Source organism: Neocloeon triangulifer, unplaced genomic scaffold (genome assembly GCF_031216515.1).
Source record: "Neocloeon triangulifer isolate White Clay Creek 2 clone unplaced genomic scaffold, ASM3121651v1 ptg000014l, whole genome shotgun sequence".
NCBI classification, from domain to species: Eukaryota; Metazoa; Arthropoda; class Insecta; order Ephemeroptera; family Baetidae; genus Neocloeon; species Neocloeon triangulifer.
Genome location: NW_026775556.1, coordinates 1,834,373 through 1,859,070, shown reverse-complemented (window position 1 = coordinate 1,859,070; position 24,698 = coordinate 1,834,373). Strand labels below are relative to the sequence as shown.

Genomic DNA, 24,698 nt, shown 5'->3' with positions numbered 1-24,698 from the left:
CTTTCCTCCGAAACGATTTTGAATTTGTGGTATTTTATTTTGGCATTTTGTTGCTATAGCGACGACTTTATACCTCCACTCTACAAGGGCCGAGGCACCCTCTGTTTGCCGCCACTAGAAGCGAACAAAAAGTTGCGCATGCGCTGTGGTCGCGAGAACAGGCTGATCAAGCGAAAAGGCGCCAAGACAAGGCAAAAAGTAAACAGACAAATATTTTTCATCGCAACTCAAATTCAGACGCACGTAAGTGGTTTAATGGATAATTTTTGACCCTTTTATAATGATCTTTCTTATAATTAGACGAAAATGAGCAAAGAAATGAGGAAGGCCGACATGCAGGCTGCCTCCGAAAAGGCAGTCCCACCTTTGGATGAACTCGTTCACAAAATCCAGAAGATCATAGACAAATTCCCAGAGGACTACCTGAAAACCGCGTTCACTGACGATTTCAATGAAAACTTCGGAGGCTCGCTCAAAGAAAAAATTCTGAAGCACGCTGATGAAATTGCTCGCTTCTCTGGCCCTAATGAATCAGCCGGAACTCTCGTCATTCCTGGTACGGATTATATTTTTCAAAAATGATTTTTTTACTCAATTTTTATTAAGACTATGCTGCCATGGGCATGACCAATCTTGCCATGCAAGCTCTTAACTTTCTGAGGCAACAGATTGATGCGGCCACAAAGTATATCGAGAAACGAAAACTGGATATGAAGGAAACTGAGAAGCATAATGCAATGTATGCAATTAAAATCCTCAAGTGTATCTGGATTACTCATGATTTTTCAATTTAGGATTCAAAATATGACTTCAGCAATTGAACATCGTCTGAGAGACGGAGACGAGGTTGGTGAAATGGGTGCAATGATAGAAATGAACGTCGAAGAGGAAAACAATCTCAAAGCCAGGATGAAAAAAATTGACACGGAGCTCCAAAACACCCTGGTATGTACAATTCTTCAATTATTATATTCAATTCAAAAAATCTATCAATTAATTCTTAGTATGACGTAATTGGAACAATTTACTCTGACAGAGATGGTCTAAAACTGAAAGAAGCAATCAATGTAAGTTTTATTGTTTGCGAGAAAAGAGAATTTTTAAACTAATATTTTATGTTTTGCAGACACTTTGTTCCAAGTCACTTAAGAAAGATGGTGACCCATATATTGAAGTCACTTTCCAAAATCAGATCCCAATCAACACCCTCCGAAGCATGGGTCTTGTTGAGGACCACCCACACAATCAAGGTTATGTGAAGCTTGTTGCGTTGAATTGAGATTTGGTTCAATTTTCAAAATATCAGACTGAATGATTTAAGTGAAACTATATTGATGTTTGTAAATAATTTAAATAAATAGAAATTGGATCGTAATGAATATTCACACTTTGCTTCGCCAAGTGATCTTCTTTATTCGTCATAAAAATAATTGCCTCAACTCAAAGTTAAATCTTAAAAGCTAGAACAACAGTACTTTGCACTATTTACAATAGCAGAATGGCCACAAAATAACCTCATTATATAATTGCGCAGAAATAATTAGTAGGAAACTATTATGGTAATGCCAATAGAGAGTTACATAATAAATTTAATGCTGGCACACAATTGTGCCTAAGGGAAAAGTTCATTTTAAAAAAATCAGCAATAATAAAATTGTGGCCTAAGTAAAAAATTTGACGCCTACCGACCTCTAGAGATAATTGATTGGCTCGGTGCGGTAGGCTTACGAATTTGATTTCCTATCTAAAAGTTAAGCGTATAATTTGTCTGCGGGCAGTCCTAGTACATCTTAATATTAGCAGCATCCACTGAGGGCTTTATACAGTCTAAAACCGGAAAAGGCAACCGCCGCCAGACACACGGTCCAGTGGACAAACTGCCTCTGTCTCTGCAACGCTTCTCTTCGAACTAGAACTTTTACTGGGCCCAGGAGGTTTTGTCTGCTCCACTCGTAGATCGGGTATCGTTGGTTGATGTCGAACAGGATGTTCTTGTCCTTCTCAACCTGGTACTGGCAACAGGGGTCAAAGTGCCACGAAACGGTGTACAGACTGGTGGACAACAGGGACAGCGAGGCTAGGGGCACGCAGACGACTGGCCTGTCCGGCCAAAGAACACCTGAAGAAATTTAGATATTAATTTTTTTTTCCATAACCAATGCCAAGTCTCAATGTTGCCTGCAATAATTGCTCCGAGGCCGAGGTTGAGGGATAATTTGTGCAGAATGTTTCCGACCGAGAGCCACCTGGCTGTCTCGTCGCCCAGCCTTTTGGGCTCGATTACAATGTACTTGACGCCAGCCTCCAGCAAAAGGTCCAGCTGCTGCTCAAAGTATTCGTGCGAGTTCTCCGAGTCGTAGATCTCCCTGACCACCTCCAGGTCTCTGCGGAAAGGTTTGAATTTTCAAAATCATTAGCTCGGGTGCACGACAAAAATGTGTCTTGGAATTACAGCATTATTTTGCCAAGGTGAATCTTACTCGTATTTTTTGTGTTTGCCGGCCATGATGGAGATGGAGAGAAAAGAGTACACATAGCGCAGTGCTGCCCACTCGCGGTAGAAAGATCAAGTTTCAACTCATTTTTTTTTTAATTTCATAATTTATTTATAAAACCTTTTAAAATTCATTTTATTTATCTTTATTTAATTGGAATCAAGAGTTAAACTGATCTAATAAATTATGGAATTTTTCAAACAAAAAATTACATAATTATTTAATAAAATAAAATTAGGGCCTGTTTGTTTAATTGATTTTTAAGAAATGTGTTAAATCTATTGTTCTTTTAAATCAAAATAGTATCATGTGCATTCATAATTTTCTTTTTACTTGGCGTACATTCAGGTTAATTCTGGACCATTGCAAATATTCACAGCAGCGCTTCCAGTCTTCCGTTTCGTCTTCAACTTCGAAACCTTTCCACCTCGGAAGGTCTTCGCTGATAGGCTCGATCCGAGGCACTCCATGGTAACTGAGTCTGCAAGGTCCAGACATGATCACAATGTCTCCGCTTTGAATGAGGAGTGCCAACGGGTGGTCGTTTTTGTTTGTGCTGCCTAGTAGAAATATTGCGTTTTGGCCAAAACTTGAATCAAAAATGTAATTATTGTCAATTATCAACATTTAAATGTGAATTATATGCTTTCAACACACCTAAAGGAAAGCAAGGGTGCTTCAAAATCTTCTTCCGAGTGGTCAATGTGTCCGGCCAGGGTGGAATCAAAATGGTAAAAATTAACGATAGCTGCTTCGGCAGTAAAATCTTGGAAACCAGATGTTGCGGCAACAATTTTTGATAAATCTGCCAACTCCTCTGGAAAATTGGATCGATTTTCTTCCGAATAAACCTGGATATGAAATAAATTTACAGATTAAAAATATTTAAAATCCATTTTTTACTTTAGTGTCCCAATCGTGGTGATAGCCCAAAGTGGACCACCTGAGCTTCTTTTTCAAAATGCTGCTTCTCTCCTCATCTCTGTTAATAATTGAATTTATTTTATGCAATTTTAAATTAATTTTTTAAATTACCTATTCGACATTTCCCACCAGTCCGGTAACCCGTTTCCAACCTGCCACTCAGGGTGCGCGTCTAAATTTAATTTGTACGGAGGCTTTTTGGTGTAATCCTTCAAACTTCTCTGGATCCACGCCTGCTGACCCTGACTGGTGAAGGGGTTGACAATGTAAATTAATCCTATAAATTATTACATTATTAAATGATTAAAAAAAAAAACATGTGGAAAAAATACCTGGATGACTATTAAAGGTTAAGATCGTCCAAGAGCTTGGATGAATGAGACCATGGACCTGGGAATTTTCAAAATCGTTGTCTTCTAATATTTCGGTTTCAGGTCTGATTCTTTTGATCTGTTAAAAATTAAAATAACTATTAAATTATAAAAATAAATTTTTTTGCCACTGAGAAAATTTTATGATTAAGAAAAAAATTACCCCGTGACTTTCCCAAAGTTCTGGAAAGGTTGGATTGACGACGGCACATAAATCAGGTAAAGGGACTCTCTGCTTGTAGTACTTAAAACTTTCATCAAAGTTCGACGACTCAGGCAGAGGGTCTGCAATTTGGCACTTCTTGTCCGAAAATTTCTTGCGCTTCACTTTTCTCCTCGGTCGACTGTCCATGCTTCGGAAAATTGCAGCCAAATTTCTGCGAGGATATCACGAAAATGTCAAATTGATTTTGGAAAATTCATCTCGCTGCTGCAAGAACGCAGATTTCTGCTCTTGTTTATCTCATCACATGTTTTCGTAGCTGCCGCTCGTGGCATTGGTCGGATTCGTCCAAGGCTGCAAATAAGCGCGCGAATGTCGTGAGCAATGGCCACACGGGACATTTGAAACGTAATTTCCGCAGAAACTTTTCAAAATTTTCCTCTATTGTGTGAAGTCGGCCGGGGGCCGCAAGATTTCGAGTTGAGACTTGGGTGCACTTGCACCCCAGTTGTATGATAATGAGATTTGCACAACTTCACCATATTAGTTTTGATGCGATTTTCATAAATTTTTGATTAAAAATGTAAAAATTTTCAAAATTTGCGGGTTATCATTTTTGATGACCCGAAACTTTCAAACTCAGATTTGGAGATGTGCTGCATGATGAAAAACATTTTTTAGATTGCCATTAAATTCATCATGAAATTTTACGTATAATATGTCAAAATTGCGATGGTGATTAATTAGGAAAATTATAATTACTTTATTTGTAATAGACGCAAAGTAAAAATATTGGAGACTAAAATTATCCTCTAAAAACAAAGCGGCGAGCGCTCTAAATAGGAACTCGGCAAGCGGGACGACTAAATTATAGACCTGAATTTTAAAAGCGCCGCTTCGGGGGAAAAAAATTATTGCTCGAAAGTCAGAAATAGTCGGAAAAATAAAGTTATTTTAAGGACTGTGTTAAAAAATAAAGCGGCGAGTGCTCTAAATAGGAACTAAGAAAGCGGGACGACTAAACAATAGACCTGAATTTTAAAAGCGCCGTTTCGGGGGGGAAAAAATTAGTGCTCGAAAGTCATTGATATTTATATTGAGCACAAAGCCTGATTTTCAACTTGAAGTTTAAATTTCTCAAGCTTATATTTTAATTTAGACATTTTTGAAATTAATCTGTATTATTTGCCGAATTTTTTTAAGAGGGTTGAACAGATATATAATCATATAAATTTATTTGATTTCCTTTTTGATATATTCTAAAAAAACCATTACAACTTATTTCTATAATAAATACAAATTGATTTGACAAGCTTTATATTTTCAGGAATAAAATATCTTAAAGAAAAGTTGAGAGATTTTTAAATGTCAACCAGAATGTTATGCAAGTAAGGAAATTTTCTAATTGGATAGAAATAAATTGTATAGTTTGACCAGTTTTTTTCATTATTTCAACCAAGAAAGTCCTTGATTGGCTTGACGAGCCAGGAATTTAAACACGACCAGGAACTTTACGAAAACACAAGTTGCGTTCGTTAACAAGCTGTTCAAAATTATCCGAGTAAAGTGGAGAGTGCGCTCTCTTGTTAATCGCACGCAGGTTAATTAGCGTGAAGTACGTCAAATCAATTAAGACCGCGGTGACCCCGCGAGAGATGAGCCTCCAATCAAATCACCTAATAAAATTTAATCCGAATGACCGAAAGCGACTTTCTTGTCTAATTAATTAATTGAACCGGTCTTGAAAACTTTTTCGCGCCAATGCAATGCGCGGCGTGAGCTCATCTCAAAATAAGCGACCTCGTTAACGCGGCGCACTCTTGTCGTTTCCCAATCGGCCACAATATTGTATTATATAACCCTTTCGACGCATTGTGCTCTCGGCTTGAATAATTATATCAACTCGAAAAATTCCTCTCTCGCCATTCCGCGTTCACGCACGACGGCTTGCGCTAACAAGTGCTGCGAATGCATTCATCAATGCATCCTCCTTCTTTCATTGTGATTGCGATTGTGCGTCCGCAGCGGCTAATCAAAAGAATCCGACGAGAGTGAGCTAATATTTATTTGGTCTCACAATCAAAGGTCTTGGTCCTTAAGTTTGTATGCTTGACAATGCGTTCAGCTTGTATGAATTTTTGACGAGCAAGGCCGCACTGATTTCTCTCTGATTGCAATAGAGCTACCGAAAAGTAAATCAAGTTCAATTTGGTTTGGTTTTGCACATAATAGGAATCATAAAAAATTCTTCTTGTAGTAAAAATAACTTGTATTTTATATTTTGTTTTAGTTTGATATTATTTATTAATTAGCTTTATAATATTATTATTTTATCACAATTAAATTAAATTATTATTTTGCTTTTATTAATAACATTAATAAATTTAAACTTTGCCAATTTATATTTTTATAGATTTGGCCACATAATTGATTGGAATTTGAAATACGCAATCAAAGAATACACAAAAAATTTAAATAAAAATTTAATAAATTGTCTAAAAAATTTTAGTATTCCTTAGCAAAGGCACTATTCAACTAAAATGAAATTGTTACAAATTGCTTTAAAAAAATTTACTTGCTAATTAATGTTTTCAAATTTTAAATTATTTATAATCAATAATCCAATTTATTTATTGCTTTAAATTAAAATAGAGGTGGAGAACTGGAAATAAAATTCACGAGTAAGGAAGCTCCAAATTTCGTTCACAAAAGTAAAAGCCTTAATTGGACAAGCGCATAATTAATAAATGGAAACGCCTTCTTCACTTCAGGTGCATAGTTTCAAGTACTCTGCCAACCTTTGACCCGCAGACGTGAGCATCGCGCGCCTCGCTTTTATCAACGCGTCTCATCTTTCACGTTATGTTCACGAAAAGCCGCTCTCATCTTTTTACAGCCCTCCACACGCCCATGATCACATTAAGTAATTCCGTGTCGGAGAGTTGAAATAGGCAAATCAGCCGATTAGCGAAATAACTTGTGAGCAGGATAATCAATATTGGTTATTTTATTCTCTGTTCATTTCGTCGAGTTCGTGCATGCGTTCTTTCTGTATCGCAATACTTTTCTACAATGCCTTTTATTGCCGAGAGAGAGAGAGAAGAGAACACACTTCAAGTGACGCAATGAAGGATTCAATGATCCTTTTAAGCTAGCTCTATATATTTATGAGTTGATGTTTTGTGTTCAAGACGATAGCTTACATTCCAGATTGTTCAATTTGAACACGGAGAAAAGAAAACTCTCAACACAAATAAGTCATTAAATACCTGAACTGTTTCAATTATTTACTCTACATTTTTAATTTTATACCTTTAAAATATTACAGAGTATTTAAAATGCACTTCAGAGGGGAAAAATTTTTTTTCTATTTAATTTTCCAATTTTATTAGATTTTTGTTTACTCTTTACAAATCAATATAATCAATAAATAGATCGTCGAAAAATTCCATTCATTCAATTCGTTTATTCTCTCACAAGAAGTCAAATATTATTTTGGGGGAAAAATTACATTGAAGAGAGAATTGGCAGCCAGCCCTAGTAAACAACTTACTAAAACTCATAAACTCAATTTGAAAGCAAAAGTGTTTCCAAATTAAATCTACTTGCCGAGCTGGAGCCGAAAAGCGGAAATTTTAAACAACAGTCAAATATTCTTTACATGCAATTTTAAACTGAGAAACCGTACAATTTTTTAACGCAGTTGGCAAGGAATTCCACAAAAATTGAAAACTTAAAAACTAGCCGCGGTATATTTTATTAAAATGTCCTGATATTACTTGTTAACATTTTAGCATTTTTTAGTGCTAAGTAACTAAAAATTTATTAAAAATTCTTGTTTACTTGTAAAGTTGGATTTATAAATTAAATCTGTTGAATATTTTTTTTTAACTCTTATAGAAAATTGCATTTTTATAAAGAATAAAAGCAGATCAGGACTCTAATTTAGAACAAGACACACTCACTTTCAGTGGCACAACGACTTGCACGAGAGTCTTTGTGCTCGTCTGCTTTTCCTTTTCTGAAGGATGCGGATGCAGCGCGTGCTGCAACGGAGAGCTAAAAAGGCGCAGTGTGTTTTTCTGCTCTCGTCGATCGGCGTCGGGAGCACTTTGTAGGCTTATGGTATGGTTATAGAGTTATAGGTGCATCTGCATTACAAACTACTGGTCACGACCGCCGCCGCTCAGAGGGTATCTGCAAAAAAGAAATGGGTTTTCCTACCTAAGATGGTATTCCTCTTTACAAGCGAAGACCGACTGAGAAATGATCTCGCTTTGATCTTTTTTGCTGTCAGGCAGTTCAAATGCCGAGATCAAAAGGCTGCTTTTTGTGATCTCTATATACGTGTGCAGCTGTGAATGCACCGAGATTCATAGATGCATCGAATAATTATCATATATAATTGAGCTTCATTATTATACCGTGTATGTAGTTGACATCGTTTGGAGTGAAATGAAATCCTCATTGTTCAGTGATCGCGATTCATGCATACATGGAGATTGCTGCAAAGGCGCATTCCGTTAATATAATTTTAATCATTTATTCAATTTTAATGATCAAATTTGTAATGATTTTTTTTGTAGATGCAATATTTTTGTTTGATATTTGATCTAAATTTCAAATGTTTTGAATTTTGAATGGAGTTTAAATAAATTATTAAAGCTTGTAACAAAGTCTGCTTTCAGATTTTATTTTTCAATTTCCCAATAGTGAAACTGAACAAAAAATTATTTATGATAAATGTTATTGGAAAATTCAAAAATTCTCTAAGATATTAAAGAAAATGGAAATATAAGGAATAATCCGTGGAAAATTTAAATTCCTAAATTCTGGGGAGCATTTCTATTATGAAATTTTGCCATAATTCCCAAATCGCCTTGAAACTTCAAGTTCAGAAAAGGACTTTTGCTAACAATTAAAAGACCTCGCAATAATTCTTTCTCGGTCAGTTAAACATCTTCTGATTTTGAGGCCAAGGATGTGGCTCTTCTCGTCTGCGATGATTTACAATTTCAGAGCATAATAATTTCAAAATTGGTCTGATATGAAAAAACGAAACAAGTAGTGTTGGTTATAATTCAATGCATATAAACGCACACGTGTCATGAGGATTGCATAACTTCGCAAGTTTGTGGCTCGCAAGATGGATTGATGCTCTCGGCCGCAAATTCAATCTCGATTGCAGACTAATTAAAATATGCAAACTACTTTCGCCACCGTATTGAAAGTTTGCAGACGCGGAAGACAAAAAATATTGAATGATGCTCAGCTCATTGAAAGATCGGGCGATTTTGACGAGAGCGTATGAAGTTCGCCAGCAAACAAAACCCGCATGCCTATATCACGATGAATGCGCAATTTTTCCTCGCAATCATGTGCTCTCTATCATTATTTCTGTTTGTCGGCGGCGCTCCATTTTACCAGATGAGTGAGATTGGACTAATTGAGTGTGTGAGAAATAAGTATGGAGAGTGACTTGCGCCCGGTGCATTACAGACCATGATCATCTCGGTGTGTTTTGACAGAGACTCACTCGTTCGTCTCGTCATTATAATGGTTTTAACAGGATTGTGTGGCGATTGCGTTATAACACAGAAGAGACGCACGCAATTTAGTCCATTGTGCTTGATCAAACATTTATTTTACTATGCATTTGCCGACTCCATTTTATTTATGTGCATTAAATGCGATTAAATAATGAATTTGATAAGGGTTATCGAAAAGAAGCATTTAAATTTCAATCACTACAGAATAAATAAAATTCAAAATTAAAATGTTGCAAAAATGCAATAGAGTAGGTAAGAGTTATAACGACTTCATTTCTATGTAATTCTAAAAAACTTTATGGATTTTCGTTAATTCTAATTTAATTTCTTCTCTGTGGAATAAAAATTTAAACTTAATTTGATGTACCTAAAAATTCCAAAAGTAGAGACGGTAATATTTATATTTCAATGAATTAATTTAAGTGGTAAATTAAAACCCCAAAATCGCAAATCACATCGTAAATTAAAAGCATAAAATAAAAAATATTAGTTAAGTTAAAGGAACTGCATAAAGAAAGGCAACGTCTTCGTGGAAATAAAATAGTGATTTAACACAAAATTTACAAAATAAATGTAAATTTTATTACAAACTACAATTTTAATTTACGATAAATATATTTAATTTCATTATTCTCTTATTTTAACGAAAAAAATAATATTAATGATGATAAAATAAAAATAGCATAAATTAATAATAAAACAATAAACATCGTAAATCATAATAAATTTTAAACACTTCAAATTATTCAAATTATTTAACTTGTAAAAAACCGTTTATTTATGTTAAAAAACATTGTTTTCTTTAAAGTTTTTTTTAAATTTTATTACTTTCTAATTGATGGATCTAGAGACTTCATATTGACATCTTTGTAAATGGAGTAGAAAGGTGCAATCTGTTGCACAGTAATTTTGTGTTATTAGGCTTAAGATATCAGTGCATTCTTGGAATGAAAATTGTATTATGAGAACATCTGACGAGTGCAATATGCAAAAAAAGCGCGAAAGCAGATGACCGAGTTGGTTGGCCGGCCTCCAGTTGAGATCTCATGTTGTCTTACTCGACAGGAGTCCTTACTTGCTAAGATTTTTTTTATTCATTGCAGCCAAAACCAGGTCAGCCAAATATTTTGCCCGATTATTTATCACCGCCGGACAAATGAACGATTATTACACATTATTGAAATGAGGCAGAGATGGTCCGCGTGACGTCACGTGCGAAAGTGACCTTGGTGAACATTATGCACACATCTCGACACGTACGGCACTTCTCACGGTGGGTGGCGAGGCGGGCAGATGATCTCGCGCGCGGGTCGGCGGCGGCCAGGTGAAAGGAGATCCATTCAAATCAGATCACTCTCGAGACGGTAGCGCCTCATCTTCTCCTAATAGAGGAGCGCGCCGCTCCAACCGTGCAGCTAGGATGCCACTTTCTGTCGCGCACCCATCGACCTGCTTTTTAATTCAAAATTTCAAACTGCAGTGTTCTGACAAACGAAACAAAAATTTATTTATTCAAATAAGCAATTATTATGAAGATGGAATTAAAATTATGTGGAAATTTTAATTTTCTAAAAATAAAATACAATTTAGTATAAATTTTTTCCATTTTTCTCTGCATTGATAAAATTGAAGAAAGGTATGGATATTTTATTGCCTTGATTGAGAAATAGTTGCAGATAAATATTTGGGACCGTTTGAATTTTTCTCTCTTAAATGTTAAGAAATAATTGAGTAGGATCAATTTGGGAGCTTAAAAAATCATTAAAACATGAGCAGCTTTGATATTGGATTATGAAATAATCTAATATATAGCAAAATATTTTTTGGTAGGAAAATTTTATACAAATTAATTCTTTGCTCCTTCAAAAAAATTAATGACAAAATTTGCTAAAAATAAGTAACTTTTTAAATTCAAGAAAAAGATTATTTTGTAATAATTTCAATCATTTTGGAGGCGATGAATATTGCTTTATGATAATTTGAAAGCACGATTTTCGCACGTCAAGACGGTGACATTGAATTGTTTTCAATTAGCATTGCAACGATTTGCCAACAAGACGCTTGACTGCACCCACTGTCAAACTCAAAGTAACCATGAAAGTGAGTATTTAAGAGTCCCTGAAAACTCATGACAATTAATTAGCACTGAATTAAGTGCGGACATCAAGAGGTAATAAATTTAATCAAGACTCTGCACTATTTTGCAATTCAATGGAATCTGCTACGAAGGATCTCGAAATTGAATGAAGTTTTCAGCTCGAGTGCACCAGCCGCAATTAAGTCAAGAAAATCGAACCTAATTATGCGACAGCCTGTTATTCAATCGTTGGATAAATAAATAAAAGATGTTGCCGACGAGATTTGGGTCTCAGCTGCAGTCAGGGTTCAATGTTGAATGGCCGCGTGTGACACAACAAAAGAACAAGTGTAACAAGACGAGTTATTATAGAAAAAGGTATGCGCGCTTTCTGTTCGCGATCACTTTGCTTCATTATCTTCAAAGTCGATCTGCTTTTCGCAATCCCAGTGATGTTTCTACAAACGCAGCCTATGTTTGTGAGTGATGATGCTCTCAATGGCAAACAATTGCTAAAAGTTGGGCTATATACAATGCTTTATGGTGACGATTCACAAAATCAGATTTTTTTCGAGTTGAATTTTAATTTTATTTGCCTCTTATAAAATGTAATCGATTAACTTTGTTGAGATATTTTCTTATTTCTCAAAAAAGCTCTCAAAATAGATAAAAATTTAAATTTAAAGTGTATTAAAAATTATGTAATAAATTTCCTAAATTTTAACAGAACAGTCAATTTGCTTTTTTTTTAAATGTCTCATTTATTAAAATAATAGTTAGAGATAAAGGCAAAAAACTTGTAAAATAATATTTCCATCTTAATTAATATTCATCGGCAGAATAACAATGCATATTATCAAAAAATCTATTTTCTATGCACAGGCTGTATTTAAAATATCATATAAACTCATAGGTTTTATTGATTTTTCTTGTTCTAAGCCTATCCTATAAATAATTGGGAATAAGAGAATACTTAATATTTTCGTGTAGAAACCACTTCAAACTCAATTACCAAGCATATTTTATGAAGTTAACCAAAGCTATATCCAGGTCAATGTGAGCGCGATCATATAATAAAATTGTCCCAATTATCTTAAAATTATTCGTTTTAAATTAAATTTAATATCATAAAAATTGAGATTTATTTCTGATTATTGGACTGAAATATTTTGGACCGATTTTACTGCTTCACTTAAACTTTTCTTTTTATTTTAATTGATGAATTTCAATTTACCTTGAAGATAAAAAACTTGTGGATAAAAAATGCCTCTCTATGGAGATCAGTACAGCAAAGTCCAAAGCTTTTGTGAAAACCACACAGGACCTTGCAGAAGTGAATTGCTTCTATATGCAACAAGGAAAGAGGGTGTTTTACTGATTTTATTTTGCAATGCAATGGAGCATTATATCGATTTTAATGTAAACGGGGCCTTTTATTCTAAACGGAGACTTTATGCATTATATTTGCCTGCTGTATGGAGGTTTTGGGATCAATTCCAATTCAAGGACGGACTATGAAAAAGAAAATTTGTCACGTGCCAAATTTGATTCAGCTATTTATTTGTAGTTAAAATTAAAATCTTCAACTAATCGAGAACTAATCTCTTGTTAAAATTTTACGAACCACTGCGATTAATATCGCACAAGTGAAAAAGGTCCTTACAATTAGCATCTCCTAGATTTTTATTTTTAGTTCCGTAGCATTTGATTATTTAAGCAGTATTTCATAACTAAATCATTAAATCAGGCATGTGTTATTAAAAAATTTATATAGTCATTACAAACGTTTGAGTGTAATCACATGACAATATGTCATTAAGGCCAAAATTTGTAAAGTTAATTATTAAGGTAATAACATTCATGTTTCTTTTGAAATCGAAACATTTTTTCGTTTACATTTTACTTGGAACCGCATGGAATTTGAAATTTTATACTGGACCTTTTTGGAACTTTTTATTTGAATTCTTTGCAATCAATAGTTGAGTAAGGAAGATTCAATCTTCATTCATTTGCAACGCACAAAATTACATAATTACTTGCGAGGGCAGAGCGCCGCACTGTATATTAATTAGAAAATAATTTGGCCAGATGCTTCCTGGATGCCCCATCACTCAAACTCTCCGCATTCATCGAATATGGAGCGCTCGGCTCTTTCACCGAATTCACGCCTCAGAATCGCCAATGCACATGATCTAAGTAAGCACACGGTGTGAATTCTCAAGCTATAGAGAGAGAAAGATGCAGTTTCTGGTTGCAAAAGCTCGTCACACTCACTCGTAGTGGTTGCCTCATCTGGCACCAAATAAATAAAACAGTTTTTAAATTCGTTTTAATCAGAGGCTAAGAACATGTGTAATTATACAACTAATTCGATTTGGTCTGGCGCTCTAAACAAAAATGAGGCGAGAACGCACCGCAAATCGGAGTTAGAAGGGCATGAAAAGTGATTCTCCACGCCTCCACAAAGGTGAGAGAGAGAGAGATGCTCAGATTTTGTAAGCAGTCGTCAGGCGAGTTCGATTCGGTCTCGACCAATTTATATGAAAATCACACAGGACCAAACCCTCATAGAGCTGAAAAATCGATCTTAACTATTGAATTTATAAGGCACCTAAGAAATCACTAAATCACATTTCTCAAATACCGCCTATGAATTCAAAATAAATGTTAATGCTAATGAATTTAATAGTTTTATTTTGCTGCAATAGATTTTGAGGGAATTTAAAATCTTATGAATTTTTATGTAAAGATTTTGAGAAATAATAATTATTACAATTATTTATAATATTTCAATTGAAATTAACTTATCGCAAGTAATAAAAAAAATTGTCAACAAAATCACTACTCGAGTTGATTTTTAGCTTCACATTTCACTTTGATGACGATATACGGATTGATTCACTTTTTGATACCGATTACGTATACAATATATGACTTTCTTCCAATCGTGTCTTTTGCCAGAGGAAGTTATTAGCTATTCATAAATGTGAAGTGCGGAGGCGCATCTCTAAGTAAAGTGTAGTGGCACCTTTGACCTCAGGGTGCTTCGCGCTTGTAAAATGCATATTTATGCCGCCAGTCTTCTCTAACAAGGCGAGAGCGGCAACATTTTTATTGTTCACAGTTGCCGAAGGGCTATTTCTAGTAAAAAAAATTTATTGCGCGAGTCCCAATGCAATTTGTCCACGTGTTTGTGGGTGGCTTACAGTGATTGAGCCATATAATCATCGAGCGCACAACTGTGAAGAGGCCATAAATTATGAAAATTGAATAAATATATGGTTTTATTTAACTGACGAAGAACAAAATCATTTTGCTTTTTGCTCTTTCATAAGACAAAACTTGAATAACATTTTAATGTATATCTTTTGAAATAAACAAAGTATAATTTGTCTGTTCCAATAAAAAATTAACATTTTTCTGGTTAGCTTTTTTGCAAATTTGTTTTCTGATTCAAAGAGAAAAGGATTTTAATGACGCAGTTTTGAACTGCATAACATTCAAAATTTCAATCTAAAACGAATATATTTGTTATTTAATTGAGATTCCAGATAGATTTCTGGAATAAAAATTGTTTTTTTTTTCATTGTGAAAATCAGAAAATTAGATTCTTTATTATTGTTTATTCTTCTCGGCCAAAACAACTTGTAAAAATGATATTTTACAATTACGACTAATTGCAAGAAAAGTACTTAATTTCTTTAGGGAAGATCGGATAATGCTTTTGCAAGTGTCTTCTTGAATGAAACAGTACTGCACTTTCTTGACCCCTTCCCTTTTAAGTTGGTCAGAGATGAGTGTGTCAGAGGCGCTCACTTATTTTGCACGCGTATGAAAAGCAAAAGTATACATGTTGGTTAAATTGTGCCCCCTCTTATGCTGCAAATGAAGATCAACCCTTACACCTCTCTCAAGTGGGAGGAAATCACGCCGAGGACCAGTATAAAAGCGGTCGGTAAAGTCGAAGAAGCATCACTCAAGTGCCCACCACCGATCTCATCCCGCACAACAACATGAAGGTAAAGCTCGAGCGATGTTCATAAATAATCCGTGTTTCGAGGTGAATCTTCCTACTTTGAGAGCTACAGGGATTGCTCAAGTCACGCTTTTGAGCCTGAACTGTATCAAAAGTTAATTAAGTGCGCTGCTGCTACCGATCAAGCAGCACACGCGTTTCTCAACCTGCACGCTCTCAAATTGGAAAAATTCCCTCGCATTTGACCTTATTGGAAAGTGATTGATTCGATTATGCGCTGCCCTCCAAGAGCACAACAGTTGCCTAATTAAATTTGCATTCTCTAATAATTCATTGCTAAACGATGCATTTTTTTAAAGAATTTTTTTTCTTAAAAAATTGAAAACAAAATTTAATGGTCATTTTCTTTTCATTTAATTCATTTAATTATCACCGTTGACATTTTTTTGTTAATTTTTTTTATATACTTTTTGCAGGTCTTTGTCGTTCTCGCCCTTCTGGCTGCCGTGTGCGCCGAGCCTCCCGTTGGCAACCAGTACCTGCCCCCTGGACAGGGTGGTCAGTCTGGCTACAGCAGGGGCGGCCCTGGTGGCTTCCCTAGCGGCGGCGGCGGTGGCTTCTCCCCATCCGCCTCCTCCAACAACGGATACTCGTCGGGGGGTCCCTCAGGCGGCGGATTCTCTTCCGGCGGCAGCAATGGATATCCCTCCGGAGGCCCTGGAGGATTCGGTAGCAGGAACGATGAGGGCTCCAACGTATGATTTTTTTTCACTTTAATTTTTTTTAACACATTGCACATTTTCATTGTATTCCAATTAAGTTCCCCTGATTTTCTCTTACAGATTATTATTTTGTTAGATAATCCATTATAGAGCAAAAATTAAGGTTTAACTTTCATACTTTCCATGACATTAAAAATCTAAAAATATCTTCTGATCTTGGAATAATTTGAAATACCAAATTTGCGTCAAATGTAAAAATTCTAAATCATTTAGGAAAGATTTCTTAGATTCTTTAATCATTGTTTTGCTGTGCTGTTTTTAATGTTTCCAACCCTTTGAAATTAAATAAGTATTGAGTAACATTTTTGTTAGTTTTAGTCTTCTTTACATTTATTGAACTCCGCATTTCTGAAAATACAGGAGCCTGCCAAGTACGAGTTCAAGTATGACGTGAACGACCCTGCCAGCGGATCCAACTTTGGTCACCAGGAGAGCCGCGACGGCGACTACGTCCAGGGAGAGTACCGCGTCCTGCTGCCCGACGGCCGCACCCAGATCGTCAAGTACGAGGCTGACCAGAACGGCTACAGACCCACCATTGAGTACGAGGGTGAGGCTAACAACGGCGGCCAGGGCGGTCAGGGCGGATACCCTGCGTCCGGCCAGGGCAGTTTCGGCGGCGCCTCCGCCAGAGCACCTGGTTTCGGCAACGGCCCTTACTAATTGTGAAATAACCTTCCTGTAAATTATTGTGTTCCATTTAAGTTACCATGAAGGCAAATTGTGAAATTATTTTGCTCAAAATTTCAATTCCTTTTCTGTACGACCAGCGAAAAGAATCTTGTGTTAATTTTTATCAATTGGAATATTGAAAATTCACCTTTCGAGAAACTGTATTGTTATATGTCTATATGCTTATTTTTACGATGATATCTATATGTATACTGCACCAACTAAAAAGTGCCTCTATGGTTTTATTAAACTGTGAATATAACTAACAGTCATTAAATCAAAACTGAAATAACGCCTAAATCATTGTATTTTTAATATTCACGCATTTGACTCTTTCTCCCTGCATAAACTGTTTGCCGAAATTGATTGATTTGATTGAAATCAAATGCATATAATAATCATTTTTAATATTATATTATTATTATTTATTCTTCTCGCGCATAATAATCAATAATTTTTCCATTCTCTATTTCCAAAACTAAATTGCTAAGTGAAAAAAATACCGCTACATAAGCTAACCTTAAGAATTTTTAATGTTCCCATCAGCTCTCATCATTATTTTTTGCAACAAAGTTGAATATTAAAAAAAAAAACTAAAATTAAGATAATGTGAATTAGAAGAAAGAACATATTGTTCAATAATAGTCAAATTTTGATACAAAAAGTGCCAAAAAGAATGCAACTAATTCAACTAATTATAAAATAATTTTAAAAATATTTTAAGGCCCTGAAAAAAGTGGCGTTGCGCACACATCTCAACTAATAGCTAAATGGGGCGCTGATTTGCAACACGTTTGTTTTATGGTTCATATATTTTTGTTTCACTTATTTAATTTGGTCGCTCCCAATCTCTGCAGCAATGTTCTCCTTTTTTCAGAGCAAAGTGCCCATTAAACGACCATTAAGATCGCAGCTTCTGATGCCAGCTCCTCTTCTCAAGTGTGGGTGCCCTCGCGAATTCTGTTGCAACGTCGCGGAGCTTCTCCTAAAAAATTAACATCGCTGAAATGTATCTAACTACTTTAGAAATCAAACGAGCTTCCCACGATTTATTGAAAGTGCTCATTTTCCATGCTCCATTGCGTTCAGGTATATTTCCTCCATAAACTGTAACTGTGGAAAGATTACAAATAAATTTTTTCTAAAGTAGCTTGACTACAATAGAATCTTATCTTATAGAATCAAGGAATTTATAATTATTGATGAAACTTTTAATTTTTTGCGCGTAGATTAAATATGTATGTGATTAAAACAAATAAACAGAACAGACAGTTTCAATTTTCAATTTAATAAATAATAATTGTCTTAACATTTAAGTGATACAAATTAAATTATTTTTTCAGTTTATTAAATTTAAAACAACGCATTATTCTTTTCTCAATTTATAGATACAAAATTAACTGTTATTTATTTTGTTTCTTATTAATATTTATTTTTCTAGTTATAATTTCAATTAAGAATTGATCCTATCAACTGTATTACAATATTTGCAATTTTATTAACATAAATATTAAAATATTAAACTACAAGAATTCATAATTCCAACTCTAAAAATGCCAATGGGCAGCAAGGAGAGCTCAAGAGTTCATAAACACGCAGTAAGTAGATCATAAATCAGAAGCGTGCATCTTTTAATATTAAATTATTGCATATTGTGCACGCGAGAGTCAATAAAACAATATTTAATTATATGGCAATTACGATTATCAAGCCATATTTATTTCTCTTCTCTCACGTCAGGAAGAATATTAAAAATTATGCAACACACAACTCATCGCTGAATCGCCCAATACACAAACTGAGCGAGCATGTTACACTTTCAAATAAAAACAAGTGCATCTCTTCAATAATTGTTTCTTGCGGCGCGTCATGAATGATTACTTATCTGCCTGTAAATTGAATGCACCTCTCTGCCGCCGTGAGTGTGTAAGCCGATCTGGATCAATGATGTACGCACGAAGTCGCCGCGATAAAAGCAATTATTTATTGTGCAGCTCTGGCGAGCGCTTCGCAGTGGCGCAAAAGAAAAATAATATATGACTTTGAAATTGTCTATTTTAGAAAAAATTCACGAAAATAAAATAAAAAAATATTGTAAAATATTATAATATCAGCAGACAAATGAGAAAGAAATGTGAGTTTTTCAGGGCAATTTGAGACAAGGATTAAATTTTTGGTGATTTGAATTTAAATTTGGCTTTTCCTCAATGGTTTTTGTATTTTTTTTATTATCATTGTTTAAGAAAAAAAAGCAATATCATTTTCTTCAACAATAAAAATCTTACAAAAATCTATCGAGGAAAAGCCGAATTTAAATTCAAAGCACCAATTGTAAACTACAAGATTAAATTTTTGTTTATATTTTTTTGGTGTAATTTATTTTACGCCTAGCTTAATTATTTTGATTGTCTTACAATAAATTGGATTAATTTTAACTTTTTACTTTTAAAACTAACAATTTGAAAAGTTAAAAATCGCAAATAATGCAATAATTTTTTAAATAATTATATTTGTAATGAAGATAGTTAAATTAGTTAACTTAAATTGTATCATATCTTTCGTATTTGTATATCCATAGCTATTAAATTTTAAATAACCTCATTTCACTGGCGTTTTGTTTTTGTATGTGACTATGACCTTAGCAGAAGTGTTACGATCTGATTTTGACAGAAATTATAATTTCGAAATCACTTTGGTTGCTTCGGCTCCATCTGGAATGCATCACGGTGCGTATCGAAAAGTCAAAACACAATTAACTTTTATATAATTTCTGTCGAGTGTATGCATCAAGGTCCGATCTCTCCCATCGTGTGGGACCTCAATCAAAATAAATTAATTTAAAGTGTTGCCGTCTCCAGTTCCGCCACTGGCGCCCAAAGCCGAGAACAATGAATGCGGTGCCATCGTTCACCGCATCAGATCAATCGGCGATCGATCGATCTCGGCCTATCAATCAACCGGTTGGTGCTCTTGTTGGCGTCAGTTCATTTGTCCGCAGACTTTTCACTTTCACTGGCCCATCTCGTGCAAAAAATTTATGAAACAATTCCATTATGGATATTCAATACGAATGAATGGAAGGGTCGCTCGCACAACTCTTCCTGCAGAGCATGCAGCACACCTGGTTGTTATTAATTGCGGCCGATTGTGTCATAGATATAAATCTATGTCTACATTTATAAATTGATTTATTCATGAATGGAGTTTAATTATTTTTCTTTGTAGGTGAGAATTGAATTAAATTAATAATTGGAATTAAGACAGAATTAATTAATTCAAACTAAAAGATACATACAAATTATATTCATGTTAAAAGTTTTAATCCGGGTTTAATCTCGTTAAAAAATTCTTTCCCATAATACACTCAACATGGACACAAGAAATCCAAAATTGTTGTTATTTGTAACTTGTGCTGAAGCTGAACACCCACAAATGACAAAGATGATGCGGATTTGAAGGGGACGCAAGAGCGATTTATGGCCGGGCGGTTAGACCTTTGGCTTAAAATGACAGCATCGCTCTCTTGAGACGCCAAATTGCCTTGCACACTCTCATTGTTATAATATACTTGACGCGTGATTGCACAGATTCAAATCTGCGACTACTATGTGGAGAATTATGACATGTGTTCGCAGCCGTAGGTGCAGGAGAAGATCGCGGGATTGTATGATAAATATGTTTAGTGCTTCTAAAACATGAAACATGATGCTTGCAAAATTTTGTTTAAAAGAAATAAAATAATTTGAGGAGACTTACAAAAAAAATTTTTGAAGAAACATTGAACTAACAATAAGTCACACTGTGGTAGACAAGGTTTGCACTTGGAAGTTTTGGAAAACTTCTTGCTAGTATGATAAAATTGATAAAACAACAATTGATGATGAAATTGAATATAATAATTTTCACTCACATTGATTTTAATGGATGCTTTAATACTGAAATGACTGAAATGCTTTTCCATCTGCAAAAATATCAAATTTTCTAGCGCTATTTAAATAATAGATTAACAAATTCTAAGATTATGAAAGTAATTTTTAAATTTAATTTAAAAGTTAATTGAAAGTAAAAGTAATCGTCGCGGAACGTTTTACTGCTGGTTTGTGCATCACGCATAAGTTCTACAATTGGCGTGAAAACTCACAAAATTATTTTCAACGTTTTTATTTCAACTCATATATTTTTTGCATCTTCTTTTCGCTCTCCTGTATTTTTTCGCAAAAGATACGCAGAAAATGTCTTACAATGGACTGACATGAAATAATCTCATAAACGTTTTGCCAGCTTTTATAATTCAACCTTGAAAATTTTGAATGGTACCTCAACCCAACATTTCGCACGGGTTGACCTGAGGTGGAGCACCAATTAGGCACGAGAGAGGAAAGAAAACAATGTGGTGAGAAACCCCACCTGACGTCAGCGCGGGGTGCAAATAAATCTGCCTCACTTAATTATAGCAGAGAAGAAAAATATATTGCAAATTCAAGGGCACGCGGACACCTTATCATTTGTGTTTTGTGCCGGAGTTGAAATTTCTGAGTCTGTCCGCAGGTTGACGGATGGATTTCCTTCTAGAGTTTTCAGACACAAGACACAAGTCACGATTTTATGTATCTCTCTTCCCATTGTTCATCCTACAAAGAGCATTATAAAAATTTCATTTTCGTTGTTTCTATCGTTTCTATCTGGTTGAGCTTACATGCGCATGTCAATTGTTAAAATGGGTTTTTCAAGAACGATGATTGTGGCATGGATTGAAATTAATGTTCAATTATAAATTTTATAATTAAATATTATAAAATAATTTTTTTAAATAGATTATATTGAAAAAAAAATAAAATTATATAAGATTCAGCAAAACAAAAATATATATTAACTAAATATTATTTAATTATTACAATACAATAATTCTGAAATTTTAAATTTCTTATAAATTAAAAGTTAAATCAAAATTCGGAAAAATAAAATATATAACAACAATAATAAATAAATAAAATCAATTTTATCTTTTTTATTTTTTTAATATCATTATTTATTAACCATTTAAATAAAAAAAAATTTTCTTACTATTCATAACACTTAATTAGTATAAAATCCTGAAGCCCAAATATGTATTATTTTAAATAATCTTTGCTTAAAAATTTGTTATTTAAAAAATTAGAGGTAATACAAAATATTCACTTTTTTTATATCTTTAAATTGGCCTCAGTTTCCAGGAGGTAAATCTAATGATGGCTATATTTTTTTACCTGTCTGTATTCTGCAAATGGATCTATTTTGATGAGCTCAGTTTTAGAAAAATAGCGAAATTAAACACCCGCATCCACCTACAAAAGTCGTGACCGACCGCAACTATAGTCTTGAAAGAGACGCGCGGCGACCACTCACAATAATGCACGAGGGCAAACAGCAATAAATCAAAGCAATCACGATGGCCAGTTACTATTATTTAAGTCGACCTCTGCTTCTTCATCTGTTCTGCAGTGGCTTATCTCAAAGCTGCGTAAAATGCAATCCGTCATAATTAAACGTTTTGCCTGGCCGGAGATTAATTATTATTTTTTTTTCCAGAGCGGCGATCATGCGATGTTGCGATTAAAAAGCTGCTCATTCATTAAGCACGAAAGCTAATTGATTTGTTAAAAAGCACGCGTCACATATTATTTCTTTCTCTTTCATTTTGCGCAACCTTGGCTTTGTTTGGTTGCAAAAATGCCGGTGTGCTCTTCTTATTAGATGTGAAAAGTAAATGCCAAAGTGACACAAATAAGGTGCGAGGTCAAGTGCGCCACCGATTTTTATTTAAAGATTGTGTATCACTTTGAACGGTCTCGGCAGATAGACAAACACTGACCTCACTTATGCACCAGAATATCGCACATGTGTGTGATGATGAATGAAAAGACGTGAAAATTTCGTTAATGGCTCCAACTAAATCACTGTCAAAGTCATGCAGATCAGATTTTAGACAGCCAAAATGAATTGAATGAATCAAATGAAAATAAAATGTGTAATATTCAAAGAGCAAGTCACTCATGTTTATTGGTGGGGGAAATGTTCTATTTCAAAAAATTTTGGCTGGAAACAAAATCACAATAATAAAGGTAATAAAGTATAGAATTAAATAGGAGTTTTTTTCCAAATTGTGAAAAGATTTTATGCATAATTTAATTAAAACATGTTAATTCTCATTTAATTTTTTTAATCTTACTTGATAAGAAATAAAAAATGTAACTAGCCTTGGAATAAAAAATAACCTCAGTCTGCTTTAGCCCAATTTATAGAATAAAAAGATAATTATAATAATATTATAATTAAAAATTATACAAATTAATTATAATTTTATAAAATTTCTTATTTTATTATTATTTATAAATTTATAATTATTTACTTTATCTTATTAATAATTTAAAAAAAATTACAATAACCCATATTTGGTTGTCAATTTTCTTTAGTGGGAAAAGGCTCATTTATACTCATAATACACCATACTTGGAACTGGTTGTTGCATAAAAATAACCGACAATTATCAGTTAGTGAGGAGGAGTGAAAAGTACATAAATCATGTTCAAGAAGCTGATTTAGTTTTAATTGCCTGTTAATTGCGAAACACGCGTGTAATGAAAAACGAGAGTCAAATAAGTCTTGCCGCAGTAAAAAGGCAGACGAGTACGCAGAGGCCGCCAGCGAGGTTTTTAATATGCGAATTAAAGCGCACACGATCAGCGTAATGCAATCTGGATTAATAGTTATAAAAATAATTCAATGCGATTATACTTTCTCTCCAACGAGCATTAATATTTTTTATTCAATAGAGAGCATCCTTTCGGAATGCGTTTAATTACAATTCACACTCTTGACTTGCAGGCGTTAAAATCGCCGAGGTGCTTTTTAATGTGAGCTTAATTACCACATGACAAAAGGCAGTAATTTCAACTGGGTATGAAGTTTTATTAATTTTTTCTCGCGCATTAATCGTGACCCCGCCAACATGATTGCCGATGATTTCATTTATTCTCTCTGATTTTGTTCTTGCGCGCGGAGGCGACACTTCAGTGTTGAGAGATGACCGGCCCCAAGTAGAAACACAAAGTGCGATTCTCAGAAAGGGTTTTATTTTCAATGCAGAGCTCAATGTTGACCGGTGTGCTGAATAATGCATACAAATGAGGAGGATTGAATCACTTCCATTCTGAAGTTTTTAAAATAATTTATTATCTCTTACAGCACCAATAATTTTGATTTTAATAAAATTATCAGAGAAATAAATGAGTAAGTTTAGTGGAATTACATTATTTTAATTTTAAGCTTAAAAGTGTGAAGAAATGAGTTTCAAGTAAAAACCATGTAAATTTGTTAACTGGAGCAACAAATTAAAAGTTTCTAGAAAAATTTAAAAAAAATTATACATTTTGACTGGATATTGATAAACAATTTCACAACTTAACTAACAGTTTTATAATTTATGATTAGTAATCACTGAGCAAGGTAATAAAACTTGTTCTTTATATTGATGATCAAGTTCGTGAACTGCCTTGAAAGTTTGTTCTGCCAGTGGTGAAAGAAGTGCGCTAAAATTTGGTGCCAGTTTTAAAATTTAGATTGATTAAGAACCGAGCTGAGCTCAGCTGTAAACTTCTTTTACTGATCCAGTCATAAAGCCTTCTTCAGGTTTACAATGCAAAAAAGAGA

At 34.2% G+C, this 24,698-nt stretch overlaps 4 protein-coding genes across 5 annotated transcripts; 2 read left to right on the top strand and 2 right to left on the bottom strand.

Moving 5' to 3' along the window:
• The first annotated feature begins 158 nt into the window (after nucleotides 1–158).
• LOC132199963 (uncharacterized) lies at nucleotides 159–1,375 on the top strand. The gene is made up of 6 exons (XM_059625090.1): nucleotides 159–243; nucleotides 301–556; nucleotides 607–739; nucleotides 795–945; nucleotides 1,005–1,067; nucleotides 1,127–1,375. Exons 2-6 carry the CDS (start codon nucleotides 307–309, stop codon nucleotides 1,277–1,279), a joined length of 750 nt encoding a protein of 249 aa, XP_059481073.1. The 5' UTR covers nucleotides 159–243; nucleotides 301–306; the 3' UTR covers nucleotides 1,280–1,375.
• Nucleotides 1,370–2,524, bottom strand: LOC132199964 (transmembrane protein 11 homolog, mitochondrial). Of its 2 annotated transcripts, none has more exons than XM_059625091.1 (3): nucleotides 2,481–2,524; nucleotides 2,179–2,384; nucleotides 1,370–2,119 (listed from the first exon to the last, which is right to left on the bottom strand). In XM_059625091.1, the coding sequence occupies exons 1-3, from the start codon at nucleotides 2,504–2,506 to the stop codon at nucleotides 1,797–1,799; spliced, it is 555 nt and encodes a 184-aa protein (XP_059481074.1). In that variant the 5' UTR covers nucleotides 2,507–2,524; the 3' UTR covers nucleotides 1,370–1,796. The 2 variants fall into 2 exon arrangements, with proteins under 2 accessions (XP_059481074.1, XP_059481076.1); XM_059625093.1 differs by having other exon boundaries at nucleotides 2,453–2,521.
• Nucleotides 2,525–2,795: 271 nt separating this feature from the next.
• LOC132200418 (nucleic acid dioxygenase ALKBH1) lies at nucleotides 2,796–4,247 on the bottom strand. The gene is made up of 6 exons (XM_059625863.1): nucleotides 3,954–4,247; nucleotides 3,752–3,869; nucleotides 3,531–3,696; nucleotides 3,399–3,477; nucleotides 3,153–3,346; nucleotides 2,796–3,084 (listed from the first exon to the last, which is right to left on the bottom strand). Exons 1-6 carry the CDS (start codon nucleotides 4,140–4,142, stop codon nucleotides 2,811–2,813), a joined length of 1,020 nt encoding a protein of 339 aa, XP_059481846.1. The 5' UTR covers nucleotides 4,143–4,247; the 3' UTR covers nucleotides 2,796–2,810.
• Nucleotides 4,248–15,467: 11,220 nt separating this feature from the next.
• Nucleotides 15,468–17,303, top strand: LOC132200455 (pro-resilin). The gene is made up of 3 exons (XM_059625925.1): nucleotides 15,468–15,598; nucleotides 16,032–16,310; nucleotides 16,698–17,303. Exons 1-3 carry the CDS (start codon nucleotides 15,593–15,595, stop codon nucleotides 16,998–17,000), a joined length of 588 nt encoding a protein of 195 aa, XP_059481908.1. The 5' UTR covers nucleotides 15,468–15,592; the 3' UTR covers nucleotides 17,001–17,303.
• Nucleotides 17,304–24,698: the final 7,395 nt, after the last annotated feature.

Excerpts from the sequence above, each read along its gene's own strand:
- LOC132200455 (XM_059625925.1), top strand. Across the intron at positions 16,311-16,697 it reads GGAACGATGAGGGCTCCAAC|GAGCCTGCCAAGTACGAGTT; the intron begins GTATGATTTTTT and ends CTGAAAATACAG.
- LOC132199964 (XM_059625091.1), bottom strand. The coding sequence starts at position 2,506 with ATGGCCGGCAAACACAAAAAATACGA. Across the intron at positions 2,385-2,480 it reads GGCAAACACAAAAAATACGA|AGACCTGGAGGTGGTCAGGG; the intron begins GTAAGATTCACC and ends ACCTTTCCGCAG. Across the intron at positions 2,120-2,178 it reads CCTCGGAGCAATTATTGCAG|GTGTTCTTTGGCCGGACAGG; the intron begins GCAACATTGAGA and ends AAATTTCTTCAG.
- LOC132200418 (XM_059625863.1), bottom strand. The coding sequence starts at position 4,142 with ATGGACAGTCGACCGAGGAGAAAAGTGAAGCGCAAGAAATTTTCGGAC. Across the intron at positions 3,478-3,530 it reads TGGTGGGAAATGTCGAATAG|AGATGAGGAGAGAAGCAGCA; the intron begins GTAATTTAAAAA and ends AATTATTAACAG. Across the intron at positions 3,347-3,398 it reads ACCACGATTGGGACACTAAA|GTTTATTCGGAAGAAAATCG; the intron begins GTAAAAAATGGA and ends TTTCATATCCAG.
- LOC132199963 (XM_059625090.1), top strand. The coding sequence starts at position 307 with ATGAGCAAAGAAATGAGGAAGGCCGACATGCAGGCTGCCTCCGAAAAG. Across the intron at positions 740-794 it reads ACTGAGAAGCATAATGCAAT|GATTCAAAATATGACTTCAG; the intron begins GTATGCAATTAA and ends TTTTCAATTTAG. Across the intron at positions 946-1,004 it reads CGGAGCTCCAAAACACCCTG|TATGACGTAATTGGAACAAT; the intron begins GTATGTACAATT and ends ATTAATTCTTAG.